The sequence below is a fragment of the Pyrgilauda ruficollis genome, unplaced genomic scaffold (genome assembly GCF_017590135.1).
Source record: "Pyrgilauda ruficollis isolate IOZ18807 unplaced genomic scaffold, ASM1759013v1 scaffold165, whole genome shotgun sequence".
In the NCBI taxonomy this organism is placed as follows: domain Eukaryota; kingdom Metazoa; phylum Chordata; class Aves; order Passeriformes; family Passeridae; genus Pyrgilauda; species Pyrgilauda ruficollis.
In genome coordinates this window covers 1,170,879-1,184,580 of record NW_024515320.1, presented here as the reverse complement: position 1 = coordinate 1,184,580, position 13,702 = coordinate 1,170,879, and the positions used below count along the sequence as shown (strand labels likewise).

The window sequence follows — 13,702 nt, the reverse complement described above, 5'->3', positions numbered from 1 at the left end:
GCCCTGCGGGGATGGCGGCTGCTCCATGGATTCCAAGGATGCAGCGAGGGCTGGGATGAGGAGGGGGATATCCCTGAGAGGGTTGGGATGACCCTGAGAGGGTTGGGAAGAGGATGGAATATCCATCAGCAGTTCCCATTCCGGGGCTCGGGAGTATCCATCCCATCCCTGGGATGCTCCCCATGGAATCCCTGTTAGAGGCAGGAATGGATCCAGTCCTGGGATGAGTTCCCGACTCCCTGGGCTGGGATTTCTCCTGCGCCGATGGAGAGGGCAGAAGTAGAGGAATGAGGGGATGGATTTTCCCTCCATCCCACCCCATTCCCATGGGAAAAGAGGAAATTTTGGGGGTTTTTACCTGATTTTTAGGATGTGCAGCTCCAAGGGCGTGCATCAGAATCCCAGAATTCCAGGATGGGTTGGAATCATCTGGAAGCTCATCCCATTCCATTAGAAACCTGCATTCCTAGGCTGCTCCAAGCCCCATCCTGGAGCACTCCCAGGGAAGTAGAACCCTTGGAATGCTGCTCCCAAATCCCAGAAAAACCCCGAAGCCACAAACCAAGGAAACCACGGCCATTCCTATGGGATTTATTTCCACGCTTCCCCTGTTTTCCTTTCCTCGGGAAGCCAAGCAGGCTCGGCTCCCAAATCCAGGGGATTTCAGTACGGAAGATCCTCAAATTCCCAGCTGGGAACAGAAGTGGATATTGCAGCCGGAGCTGCTTTTTCGGGAGTTGCTCCCGCTCTTCCCGGCATTCCCAATATATACAGATTCCTTCTTTTTACAGGTAATAATTTACAGCCTATTTATAATCCAGGGATTTCTATCTCTAGGGATTACCCACACACACACACACACACACACACGCAGGGAAACCGGGAAAACCCCGCCGCTCCCAACTCCAGATCCGCTGGATCTGGGGGAGAATCCCACGTTTTTCCCAGTTTTTTTCCTCGCAGCGGCTCAAGCGCCCACGGCGGCGCCGCTTCCGGGAATTCGGGAGACTCCTGAGGTAGGAAATTCGGGAATTCCAGGCGGGCTCAGAGTGCCAGTGGGAGCTGCCAGATGAGCAGGGAGCTGTCGGCGGCTCCGGAGCGGCGCGTGGATTCCGCCCGGAAATCCCGGTACCCGCGGCCTCCGGAGACGATGGCCACGGAGGAGATTTCCTTGCGGGAAGAATCCCGGGAGCAGGGCCGGCTCCGCACCCACACATCGGGATCGTCAGCCAGCTCGTAGATGGATCCATCCTCCTCGGCGTGTCCCGGCGTTCCCGGCGTTCCTGGCGCCGCTTCCCGCACGGAGAGCAGCTGGCCGGGCAGGTGGGCCGTGGAGCGCAGCCGGTATTGTAACAAAATCCCTTTTTTCCGCATTTCCCGCGGCTGGAGCCCCTCCGGATCCGGGGATTTCTCCTCCTCAGCCTCGTCGGGCTCATCCTGCTCGGCCCGGAGGGCGTCGGGGGCCAAAGTGCTCAGAGCCAGCGCCAGGAACTGCACGGGGCCGGCGTGGCCGTTCAGGGACACCATCCCCTTCCCTGGAAAACAGCGGGATTGGCTGGGAATGGGAACGGAAACAGCGGGATTGGGCTGGGAATGGGAATGGAAGCAGTGGGATGGGAATGGAAACAGCAGGATCAGGATGGGAACAAGACTGGGGATGGGACTGGAAACAGCAGGATGGAAACAGAAACAGCCTAGGAATGGGCTGGGAATAGGAACAGCGAGATTGGGATGGGAATGAGCCCAGGAATGGGCTGGGAATAGGAGAAATGGAATTGGGATGGGAGTGAGCTGGGAATAAACTGGGAATTGTTGGGAATGGGCTGTGAATGAAAACAATGGGAGTGGGGTGGGAACGGGCTGGGAATAGGCTGGGATCAGGCTGGGAATGGTGCTGGTTTTTGGGAATGGCGCTGTTTTTTGGGAATGGGCGCTGTTTCTCTGGGATTGGTGCTGTTTCTCCAGGAACGTCACCACTTTCCTGGGAAGGCTGCAGTGCTCACCGGTGATTTTCGGGATGCCCTCCAGGCGCGGCACGGGCAGCAGGACGATGATTCCCAGATCCGTCCCCACCCAGAGCGAGCCCTGGCACAGCAGGAGGCTGGTGACGCGCACGAGCTTCTGCCCTGCAGTGGGAAAAGCCAGGAAAAGCCAGGATCAGGGAGAACCCCATGGCCCAACTCCCAGCTAGCCATGGTTTCCATAGGGATCGGCCTCGGGAAGATCCCAGCAGATCCACACCCAGAGGGGAGCACTGGGAACAGAAAGGAATTAAAAGAGGAAAAAGAAGAAGTGGGAGAAAAGTGAGATTCCAACAGGAATTGAGGATTTTATGGGAAAGAGTTAACGGGAGTTGAGAAAGCGACAAAACCAGGGAAAGATGTAAATCCAGGGAAAGATTAACTCAGGGGAAGAGAGAAATCCAGGGAAAGGTTAACTCAGGGAAAGAGAGAAATCCAGGGAAAGATGAATCCAAGGAAAGTGATCAGTCCGGGGAAATCGGTAAATCCATGGTGCTGTGGCTCATGAAGGAGCTGCCACATTCCAGAGGGTTTGGGAGCAGAAGTTCAAATGGATTTAATCCCAACGCTCCTGCCCGGGAATGCAGGGATGGGAGGGATATCAGGATATCAGGACATGCCCAGAAAAAGAGGGAAAAGGGGAAAAAACAGGGAATTGCACAAGTCTGGTGCTCGGAACTAATGAAGGGATTATGGAGCTGTGGAGAGGAAATGAGGCTGGGATAACCCAGAGAGAGAGTGGGAATGAGGCTGGATAACCTGGAGTGGGACAGGGATGGGGGATGCGGATGGGATCATGGAACAAAGTTGGGATCCAGGGATGGGATCATGGAACAAATATGGGATCCAGGGATGGGATCACGGGACAAAGTCGGGATCCAGGGATGGGATCATGGGACACATTTCCTGCCCAGCTCCATCCCTGCCCTATTCCTTGGGAAAGCCACAGATCCTGGTGGGACACCCTGGGGTGCCCCATTCCCTGATTCTCCTTGGATCCTTTAATTAATCACCCACATTAGCTGTTAATGAGGATCCCACTGGGCAGCAGGAAGCTCCCATTCCCTAATTCCCTAGGGATTCATAAATTAACTCCCACCCCTCGTTAGTGCTGATTGGGGTCTCAATGGGCAGCAGGGTGGTCCCATTTCCTGATTCCTCATGGATCCATTAATTAATTAATTACCCTAATCAATCATTAATTGCTCACCAGGCAGCAGCAGGGTGGTCCCATTCCCTCAGTCCCATGGACCCATTAATTAATGATCCTAATCAATCATTAATTGCTCACTGGGCAACAGCAGAATGGTCCCATTCCCTGATTCCCCCGAATCATTAATTAACGACTCTAATTAATGGTTAATTGCTCACCAGGCAGCAGCAGGGTGGTCCTGGTGGCGACATTGATCTCCTGGAGGTGCTCCTGGGTCTCCGTGTGGAACAGGCGGATGGAGGAGCCCTCGGCAAAGGCCATCCAGACCCCGCTGCCCGCCCGCACCATCAGCGTCACCGCTGCCGCGGGCTCCGGGTGCGCCTCGAAACAGTGCTGGGGGATTCCCAACATTCCTGGGATTACCGACATTCCGGAATTCCCAGAATTCCCACAATCCCCAGGAACAGGCAGATGGAGGCCATCCAGACCCCGCTGCCCGCCCGCACCATCAGCGTCACCGCTGCCGCGGGCTCCGGGTGCGCCTCGAAACAGTGCTGGGGGATTCCCAACATTCCCGGGATTACTGACATTACCAACATTCCCAAAATTTCCAGAATTCCTGCTCTGGGAGAACAGAGCTCCACCAGGAATTCAGCTCCCAGCCCTCCTCACCAGAATCCAGCCCCACTCCAAGCCCCTTCCAGAGCATTTTTCCATTCCTATTCCCATTTCCCTCCCCATTCCCACTCCCATTCTTCTTCCTCTTCTTGTTCCCATTCCCACTCCCATACCCATTCCTGATCCCATTCCTGTTCCCATTCCCATTCCTGTTTCTATTCCCATTCTTCTTCCTCTTCCCGTTCCCGTTCCCATTCCCACTCCCACTCCCACCCCGATCCCCATTCCCGTTGTTCCCGCTGTTCCCGTACCTGGCTCTGCAGCTCGGGTGTCCCCAGCACGCTGACGAGGTTCTGGGAGCTGGCCCAGAGCGACTCCTCCAGCGCCAGCAGCGCCCGCACGGGGCCCGACCCCACCCGGACCATCCGCACCGAGCCTGCGTCCCATAAACCCTCTGGAATGGGATCACCGGGAATGGGGTCAGGAATGGGGTCAGGGAATGGCCCCAACCCCACCCGGACCATCCGCACCGAGCCTGCGTCCCATAAACCCTCTGGAATGGGATCACCGGGAATGGGGTCAGGAATGGGATAACAGGGAACAGGAAAACATGGAATGGGAAAACATGGAACAGGATAATGGCAACAGAATAACAGGGAATGGGATAACGGAATGGGATAATGGGGAATGGGATATCAGGAAACAGGGAATGGGATAACAACAGGAAACAGGATAACGGGGATTGGGTAAAAGGGAATGGGATGATGGAAAAAACACAGAACGCTCAGCACACATGGAACAGGGTAATGGAAAACAGGGAATGCTGAGCACACGTGGAACGGGATACCAGGGAAAACAGGGAATGCTGAGCACACGTGGAATGGGATACCAGGGAAAACAGGGAATGCTGAGCACACGTGGAATGGGATATCACAGAAAAGGGAAAAAAGAAATTCGGCACAGCCGGGAAGCTCCAGGTGCAACCGAGCTCCCCCAGGAGTCACCAGGAGGGTCATTCCCACTTCCCAACATTCCCAAAATTCCCTTTTCCCACTTCACACAGCACTGGAGCAGGGAAGGAGTGGTTACCTCCACCCTGAGGGCTCCTTGGAAAAGCCCAAATTCCCTTTTTTTTAATGGATTTGCTCTGGAAGGGCGATTCCTCTGGAAGGAGGATCCAGAAGCAGCTGGATTGGGATGAATCCAAGGCCAGAGGCTCTGATCCATCGGCATTTTCCTTCTTTTTATTCCCAATCCATGTTTTTGTATCCAAACCCTCAGATCTCAGGAATTTGGAGCCTTTGGATGCTCCAAGCCCTGCTCCCAGCATATCCCAATTTCCAGGGAAAAGGAGTGATTCAGGGAAGCTCATTCTTCCAAAAAAATCAGGATGAGGTTAAGAACTGCCCCCCATGGCTGCTGTTTAATCAATTAAAATTAATTAAATCCCTTTAATTGGCTCCCAGAGTTGCCATCACTTGCGAGAGGGGATGGGCACAATCCCAAAAATCCCAGTTTACGGGGATTCAGTGGCTCAGGATTGAGCCAGGTGATGCTTCCTGCAGCTTTTCCTAGAGAAAACCCAGAATTGCGTCCGAAAATTCCGCTGGATTCCCGGCTCTCCCCAACCCCCTAGTGACGAAAACAGGGAATTTCCCAACCCAGGAATTTCTGCAGAAGAATCGCAGTAGGATGGGACCTCAGCCTGAGCCAAATCCCAGGAAAACAACCCCAAAATCCAGTGAATAAAGGGAATTTTCCACCTTGGGGTGGGGGGGGGGGAGTTGAGCAGAAATTCCCATTCCTTGTGATCCCACCCTGGATCTTGCAGCAACCCCTCTCCAGGACCATTTCCCCAAGGTTTTCCCCCAAAATGAGTATGGATCCACCATGGGAAAATTGGATTTTCCGTATCTGGGGCTGCCAAGGGAAGGGGAAAATATTGGGAAAACAAAGGAAAAATGGGGATTTATCCAAAATGGGAAATCCTAAATGGGATTTATCCAGAGAGGACATCCTAAATGGGAATTTAGCCCAATCCAAAAGGATATCCTAAATATTGATCCTAAATATGGATTCATCCCCATGGGATATCCTAAATGGGAATTCATTCTAAACAGGGATTTATCCCAATCCTGACGGGATATCCTAAGTGAGGACTTATCCCAATCCCAACAGGATATCCTAAATATGGATCCTAAATATGGATTCATCTCAATGGGATATCCTAAAGAGGGATTTATCCTAAACAGGGATTTATCCCAAAAAGGGATTTATCCCAATCCCGATAGGATATCCTAAAGGGGAATTTATCCTAAATGGGGATTCATCCCAATCCATGGGGGATATCCTAAACAGGGATTCATCACAATCCATGGGTGATATCCTAAAGGGGGATTTATCCCAATCCCGACGGGATATCCCAACCATGGATCCACCCCAATCCCCATGGGCTAACCCAAACACGGATCCATCCCAATCCTGACAAGATATCCCAAACAGGGATCCGCCCCAATCCCAATGGGATATCCTAAGCAGGGATTCATCCCAATCCCTGTGGGTTATCCTAAAGGGGGATCCACCCCAATCCCAACAGGATTTCCCAAAAAGGGATCCACCCCAATCCCTTTGGGGTTTCTCCCGCCCGCGGGGTCCCCGGGCGCTCACCGTGGTTGCGGGGGAAGGCGGCCACGCTCCCGTCCTGCAGCCCGGCCAGCAGGAACGCGGGGCTGTTCCGCAGGCACAGCACGGGCACCGCGCCCGGCACGCGGCAGCGCTGCAGCACCGGCGTCCCCGCCGCCACCGCCCCAAACACCAGCAGGCTGCGGGACAGCGGGAACGCATCCCCGGGGTCAGCGTCGGCCCCGGAGCACGGGGAGAGAACCCGGGATCGGCACTGGGATTGGGATTGGCCCCAGAGCGAGGGGAGAGAAGCCAGGATCGGCATTGGGATCGGTCCCAGAGCACCGGGAGGGAACGAGATTGGGATTATTTGGATCAGCCCCGGAACCCAGGGAGAGAACCCAGGATCGGCATTGGAATCAGGATTGGAGTGCGGGGAGAGAACCCGGGATCGGCATTGGGATCAGCCCCAGAGCACAGGAAGAGAACCCGGGACTGGCATTGGGATTGGGATTGGCCCCAGAGTGCGGTGAGGGAATGGGATCAGGATTATTGGGATTGGCCCCGGAGTGTGGTGAGAGAATGGGATCAGGATTATTGGGATCGGCCCAGCAGCTCCAGGAGACAGTGGGATCAGGGCTGGGATTCGGGATCAGTCCCGCAGTGTGGGCAGGGAGCAGGATTGGGATCAGCCCCGGAGTGCAGGGAGAGAGCAGGGTCGGGGCTGGGATTTGGGATCGGGAATGGCCCCACAGCACCAGGAGAGAACGGGATCGGGATCAAGATTGGCCCGTAGCATGGGGGAGAGAACAGGATCAGGATCGGGATCAGCCCCAGAGTGCGGGGAGAGAGCAGGATTGGGATCGGGATCAGCCCCGCAGCGTGGGGAGGGAGCAGGGTGGAAGATGGGATCCGGGATAGGGGCTGGGATTCGGGATGGAGGCTGGGATTTGGGATAGGGGCTCGGATTCGGGAGGGGAGCTGGGATTCGGGATGAGAGCTGGGATTCGGAATGGCAGCTGAGATCTGAGATGGGAGCCAGGATCTGGGATCTCACCTCCCGTCCTGCAGCCCCAGGCACACTGCGGGGTGGGGGGCGTTGGGGGTTGGGTCTGGGGCCGTTCCCTGCTCCGCGGGATCCTCGGGATTTGGCTCCGGGATGAATTCCATGCACAGCACCGGGGCCGCCACCGGGAAGGATTTGACGGTTCGGGGCACGGAGCGGTTCAGGGAGAAGATCTCCACCTGCCCCCCTGCCCCCTCCTGCCCCCCTCCCACCTGGGGGAAATTGGGAAAAGTGGGAATCAGCATCCCGGGATTCCAGCCATCCCAAATCCCAAGATCCATTGGGGTTGTGCCCACCCAGAGATCTCCACCTGACCCCCTGCCCCCTCCTGCCCCCCTCCCACCTGCAGGGCAGGAAAACCAGGAATGAGCATTCTGGGATTCCAGCCAGAGCCACCCCAAATCCCAAATAACCTCAGATCCCAGGATCTGTTATCCCCAATCCCAAACCCCAAATCCCCAAATCCCAAATAACCCCAAATCCCAAATCCTGGGATCTGTTATCCCAAACTCCAAACCCCAAATCACCCCAAACCCCAAATCTCCCCAAACCCCAAATCTCCCCAAACCCCGTAGTGTGGGCTCTGCTCACCCACAGGAAGCCCTGGGGCAGGGAGGTGCTGACAGCTGAGAACCCCAGGAGCGAGGAATGGACGGGATTGTGGACAGCAGCTCCGAGCTGTGGGAACCAAAATATTGGGATTGGGACCCAGCCCGGCTGCAATTCCCTAATTCCCCTCTTGGAATGCCCCAATCCCTGCCTTTTCCAGCCCCTCCAGTGTGGGATTTGTGCTTTTCCACCCCAAAATCATGGATATGAAGGGAAAGGGGATGGAGAACCCAAATCATCCCAAACTTGCAGGGGATCAGTGGGAACCCCAAAATTTGGGATCCAGCTGCCATTCCCAACTTTGCCCCTTGGAATGCCCCAATCCCTGCCTTTTCCAGCCCCTCCACTGTGGGATTTGTGCCTTTCCACCCCAAAAATGCTGCACCAGAGGGGAAGGGGATGGAGAACCCAAATTGTCCCAAGCAGGCAGCATGTTGGGCAGATCCCCAAATTTGGGATCCAGCTGCTATTCCCAACTTTCCAGTCTGGATTGCCCCAATTCCTGCCTTTTCCATCCACTCCAGGGTGGGATTTGTGCCTTTCCCAGCTGGATCCGAGGGTTTTCCAGTCCCTCAGCAATGGGATTTGTGCCTTTCCCGGTCAGATCCTGGGTTTTTCCAGCTCTCACCTGCAGGTCCAAGGCTTTGGAGGAGAAGGCTGGAATGTGGCAGGAGAGGATGGGGCACCAGAAGGGAGCTCGGCTCTTCCTGTCCTCGTCGGGGCAGAGCCAGCCCGGCTGGTTCTCATCCCCTGTGGAAAACCAGGAGCGCTGGGATCATCCCCACCCCAAACACCTCCCCTGGGATCCATGCCCACCCCAATCCATCATTTTCCATGGATTTGGGATGCGCCTCATCCCCTTCACAGAATTATTTGCAGTGTGCAGGGGGACAAAAGTCCCAAAAAAACCACAAATTTAGGGGAAGAAATTCCATCGTAAGGCGTTCCCTGACATCAGGCTGGGATGGGGTTGGGGTTCTGGCTTGTGGATATGGGATTACCCAACCTCAAAAAGCTCCCAAATCTCCTAAACCTTCCCAACCTCCTTCAAAACCTCCCAGATCTTCTCCCAGATCTCCCCAACCTTTTCCAAAGCCTCCCAAACCTTCTCCAAAAACCTTCTCCCAAACCTCTCCAACCTCCTCCAGAACCTCCCCAACCTTCTCAAAAAGTTCCCAAACCTTTCCCAGGACCTCCCAAACCTTCTCCAAAACTTCTGCAAAACCTGCCAAACCCTTCCCAAAGCCTCCCCAATATTGTCCAAAGCCTCCCAGAACTTCCCCAGAACACCCAAACCTTCCCCAAACCTCCCAAACCTTCTCCAAAAACCGCCCCAACCTTCTCAGAACCTCCCCAAAACCTTCTCTAGAACCTCCCCAAACCTCCAGAACCTCCGCAACATTCCCCAAACTTCCCCAAAGCCTCCCAAACTTTCTCCAGAACCTCTCCAAACCTCCAGAACCTCCCCAAACTTCCAGAAACCTCCCCAACATTCCCCAAACTTTTCCAAACCTTCTCCAAAAACCTTCCAAACCCTCCCCAAAACGTTTTCTAGAACCTCCCCAACCTTCTCAGAAAATTCCCAAATCTTCTCCACAAGCTTCCCCAACGCCTCCCAAACCTTCTCCAGGTCCTCCCCGCCCTCCTCCATCCCACAGCTCCCGGATTTCCCCCTTTCCCACTCCGGGATTTCCGGGAAGAGCAGGACTCACGCAGGCCGATCTTGGCCAGGTGCAGCCGGTTCACCCAGGAGATCTTGCTCAGGGGGCTGGGGGTGATGAACACCACCATGACACTGATGGGGCGCCCAGACCTGCGGGACACGGCGGCCTTCAGCCTCATCCTCATCATCCTCATCATTGTTATCTTCATCCCCATCATCCTCATCCTCATCATCTTCATCCTTACCCCCATCAGCCTCCTCTTCAACATGGTTATCCTCATCCTTGTTATCCTCATCCCCATCATCCTCCTCCTCTTCTTTATCCTCATCCCCATCATCTTCCTCCTCATCGTCATCTTCATCCTCCCCCCCATCATCCTCCTCCTCATCGTTATCCTCATCTCCCTATCATCATCCTCCTCCTCTTCCTCATTCTCATCATCATAATCTTCATCCTGCTCTTCATCCTCCTCCTCATCCTCCTCCTTTTCCTCTTCTTCCTCTTTCTTCTCCTCATCCTTCTCATCTTCTTCCTCACCCTCACCCTCCTCCTCTTTCTCATCCTCCTCTTCCTCTTCCTCCTCCTCCTCTTCCACCTCCTCCACCTCCTCCTGCATCCCAGATTCCCGCCTCACTTGTCCGGTTTCCCAGGCAGCAGCAGCCGCAGGCGGCACTTGTTGGCCGAGTGGATCTCCTCCTCCTTGACCTTCATCATCCTCTGCAGGGCCAGGCACCAGTCCTGCGCCACTGTCATGTTCAGGTTCTGGAGAACATTGGGAATGGTCCCTCAGAGCCAGGATCACCCCAGATCCCATCCGGCGGTTCCCGGGCAGGCGGCGGTGCCGGGCGCGGGCGGTACCTGGTAGGTGCCGTGCAGGGTGCTGACGAGCAGCGTGATCTGCTCCACCACCGCCAGGTCCTTCTGCAGGTCCTGCAGCTCCTGGAAGAGCCGCGGGGGGCCCAGGTAGACCTTATCTGTGGGGGGAAAAAACGGGATTTCAGGCGCATGGAGCACCACAGGATCCATCAGGTTGGAGAAGACTCCAAGAGGGAGCCCAGCCCGTGACCCAACACCACCAGGGACGGTCCCGAGCGCTGCGGCCGCCACTCCTCAAACATCTCCATGGATGGTGACTCCCAGAGTGGTGAAATCCCCCAAATCCAGCCCAGGGAGGTTCTCCTGCCAGGAATGGGGCTGGAGCGCCACATCCATGACTGCATCACCTCCCAGAGTGGTGAAATCTGCCTAAAATCCCCCAAAGCCCAGCTCAGAGAGGTTCTCCTGCTGGAATGAGGCTGGACCTCTGCATCTGCAACTCCACTATCTCCCAGAGCAGTGAAATCCCCTAAACTCCCCAAATGCCAGCCCACCGAGGTCATCCCACCAGGAATGAGGCCCTGACCATCTCCCAGAATGGTGAAATCCCCTAAACCCCCCCCCACATCCCGGCCCAGGGAGGTTCTCCTGACAGGAATTCATCTGGAGTACCACATCTCCAATTCTACCAGCTCCCAGAGTGGATTTTAGGGGTGAAATCCCCTAAAATCCACCAAATCCCAGCTCAGGGAGGTTCTCCCACCGGGAATGACGCCCCAAGTGCTGCATTGGTGACTCCACCACCCCTCAGAGCAGTGAAATATTCTAAAACCCCCCAAATCCCCTAAGACCCCCCAAATCCCTGCCCAGGGAGGTTCTCCCACCAGGAATGAGGCCCCGAGTGCTGCACTGGTGACTCCACCACCCCTCAGCGGGGTGAAATCCCCCGGAAGGCCCCCAGCCCCACCCCGGGAGCTCACTGTGCGCGGCCTGGCCGGCGGGCGCGTGCCGGCGGGCGCCGGCGTTGGCCACGGCCACGGCGCTGTCCTTGTCACCGGCGCCGCTCTCCTGGCCCACCTCCACCACCTGCACCTGCGGGAGGGCCGTGCTCCACTTCAGCACGTACTTGGGGCCCAGGGGCACCAGGCTGCTGATTTCCAGCTGGCCTCTGCCAAGGCAAGAATTCCAGGTCAAGAAAACCCCGGGTTTTCCCAAAATCCATGGATTTTCCCAAAAAAACTCTCCGGTTTCCCCCCCAAAAAATACATGTCCTGCAAGCCGAGCACCTCACACCATGCAGGAACCCCAAAATGTGGGGCTGCTGATTTCCGGCTGGCCTCTATCAAGGCAAGAACTCCAGGTCAAAAAAAAACCCTGGATTTTCCCAAAAAACACGGACTTCCCCCCAAACAAAAGCATCCCACAGGCCGAGCACCCCACACCGTGCAGGAACCCCCAAAGGTGGGGCACACGACACAGCACAGCACACCTGGCACCTACCCTGCAGGCACTGGCCTGGAGAGTGGAAAAAGGAGGGATTCAGTGGGATTTGGGGAATTTGGGGTGGTTTCCCCACTTGGCGGCATCAAATCCCACCAACTCCACCCCATTCCCAGATCCCACAGCAGCAGGGAAGGAGACGGGTCAAAGGTGGGCAGGTAAACCCCAAACTCAATGAGATTTCTGAAATAAAACCCCAAACTTGATGGGAATTCTCCCAAAAACCCCAAAATCAAAGAGATTCTCACCAAAAACCCCAGACTTGATGGGATTTCCTCCCAAATCCCCAGACTGGGTAGGATCCCCCTTAAAAACCTGAAACTCAATGGGATTTCCCTAATAACCCCAAATTTGATGGGATTCCCCCGAAAAACCTCAAACCCAATGGGAATTCCCCCAAAAAACCCCAACTCAAAAGGTGATCCCCCGAACTCGATGGGATTCCCCCCAAAAATGAGGATGAGGAGGACGAGGAGGAGGATGAGTATGAGGAGGATGAGAAGGATGCAGAGGATGGGAATGAGGAGGAAGACGAGGATGAGGATGAGGAGGATGCAGAGGATGGGAATTAGAAGGAGGATGAGGAGGAGGAGAATGAGGAGAACGAGGAGGATGAGGAGAATGAGGCGGAAAACAAGGATGAGGAGGAGGAAGGTGAGGATGACAAGGATAAGGAAGAGGATGAGGATGTGCTGAGATCTCCTGAGGGTTCTGGGGTCAGGAGGTGCCCAGCACGTACTTGAAGTTGACGTTGGCACAGACCAGGAGGTCGCTGAGCAGGAACACCTTCCTCTCCTTGGACTTGAGCAGCTGCCCGCGGTCCCCGTACACCGTCTCGGTCAGCGTCTCGCAGAGCAGCAGCTGCCGCTGCCCCGAGCTCAGCAGCTGCAGGACAACCCCCGATGGTGACTCCAGGCTGGAGATGCCACCCCGGAGTGGCCAATCCCACCACGGAGCCAGAATCGCCAATTCCCAGCATTGTCAAAAAATAGAGCTTCTCCAAGAGGTCCTCATCTTCCTCCAGAACCTCCCAAAACCTTCTCCAGAACCTCCCAAGACCTTCTTCAAAAGCTCCCAAAACTCCTCCAGAATCTCCCCAGTCCTCCTCCAGATCCTCCCAAAAACCTTCCCCAGAACCTCCCAAAAAATATCTCTAGATCCTCCTAAAAACCTCCTCCAAAAGCTCCCAAGCCTTTTCCAAAAGCTCCCAAACCTTCTCCAGAATTTCCCCAAAATCTCCTTCAGAACCTCCCAAAAACCTTCTCCAGAACCAGGAGACACCCTGACATGGACTAGGAGTTCCAAATCAAAACCCAGCAGATCCTTGAGGAGGAATTCCCAAATTCCACCTTCAATGTTTGGTTTGAATTAAGATCCTCTGGGAGCAAACAGGGATCCTGCTTCCCAAAAACCCCAATGTAGAGAGGGAGCCACAAATCCCACCCGGCAGCTCCAAACCCCGTTGAGGATGAGGATGAGGTGCAGGAGGTGGAGGATGAGGAGGATGAGGAAGAGGAGGTTGAGAAGGATGAGGAGGAGGAGCAGGAGGTGGAGGACAAGGAGGATGAGGTGGAGGATGAGAAGGATGAGGAGGAGGAGGAGGAGGTGCAGGAGGTGGAAGGAGGATGAGAAG

The 13,702-nt window shown here is 55.4% G+C and overlaps 1 protein-coding gene across 4 annotated transcripts in view; it reads right to left on the bottom strand.

Moving 5' to 3' along the window:
- Nucleotides 1–575: 575 nt before the first annotated feature.
- ARHGEF10L (Rho guanine nucleotide exchange factor 10 like) overlaps nt 576–13,702 on the bottom strand; it is a 30,363-nt gene continuing 17,236 nt past the window's right edge. For 2 of the 4 annotated variants that reach the window (XM_041463437.1, XM_041463439.1), the window contains 14 exons: nt 12,809–12,954; nt 12,070–12,084; nt 11,550–11,737; nt 10,612–10,727; nt 10,388–10,515; nt 9,802–9,902; nt 8,718–8,839; nt 8,072–8,158; nt 7,472–7,692; nt 6,460–6,614; nt 4,104–4,246; nt 3,393–3,567; nt 2,004–2,126; nt 576–1,535 (listed from right to left, as the gene is read on the bottom strand). In XM_041463437.1, the coding sequence (XP_041319371.1) occupies nt 1,045–1,535; nt 2,004–2,126; nt 3,393–3,567; nt 4,104–4,246; nt 6,460–6,614; nt 7,472–7,692; nt 8,072–8,158; nt 8,718–8,839; nt 9,802–9,902; nt 10,388–10,515; nt 10,612–10,727; nt 11,550–11,737; nt 12,070–12,084; nt 12,809–12,954 (2,211 nt within the window). In that variant the 3' untranslated portion in view covers nt 576–1,044. The remainder of the gene's footprint in view (nt 1,536–2,003; nt 2,127–3,392; nt 3,568–4,103; nt 4,247–6,459; nt 6,615–7,471; nt 7,693–8,071; nt 8,159–8,717; nt 8,840–9,801; nt 9,903–10,387; nt 10,516–10,611; nt 10,728–11,549; nt 11,738–12,069; nt 12,085–12,808; nt 12,955–13,702) is intronic. The other 2 variants (XM_041463438.1, XM_041463440.1) reach the window with 1 other exon arrangement.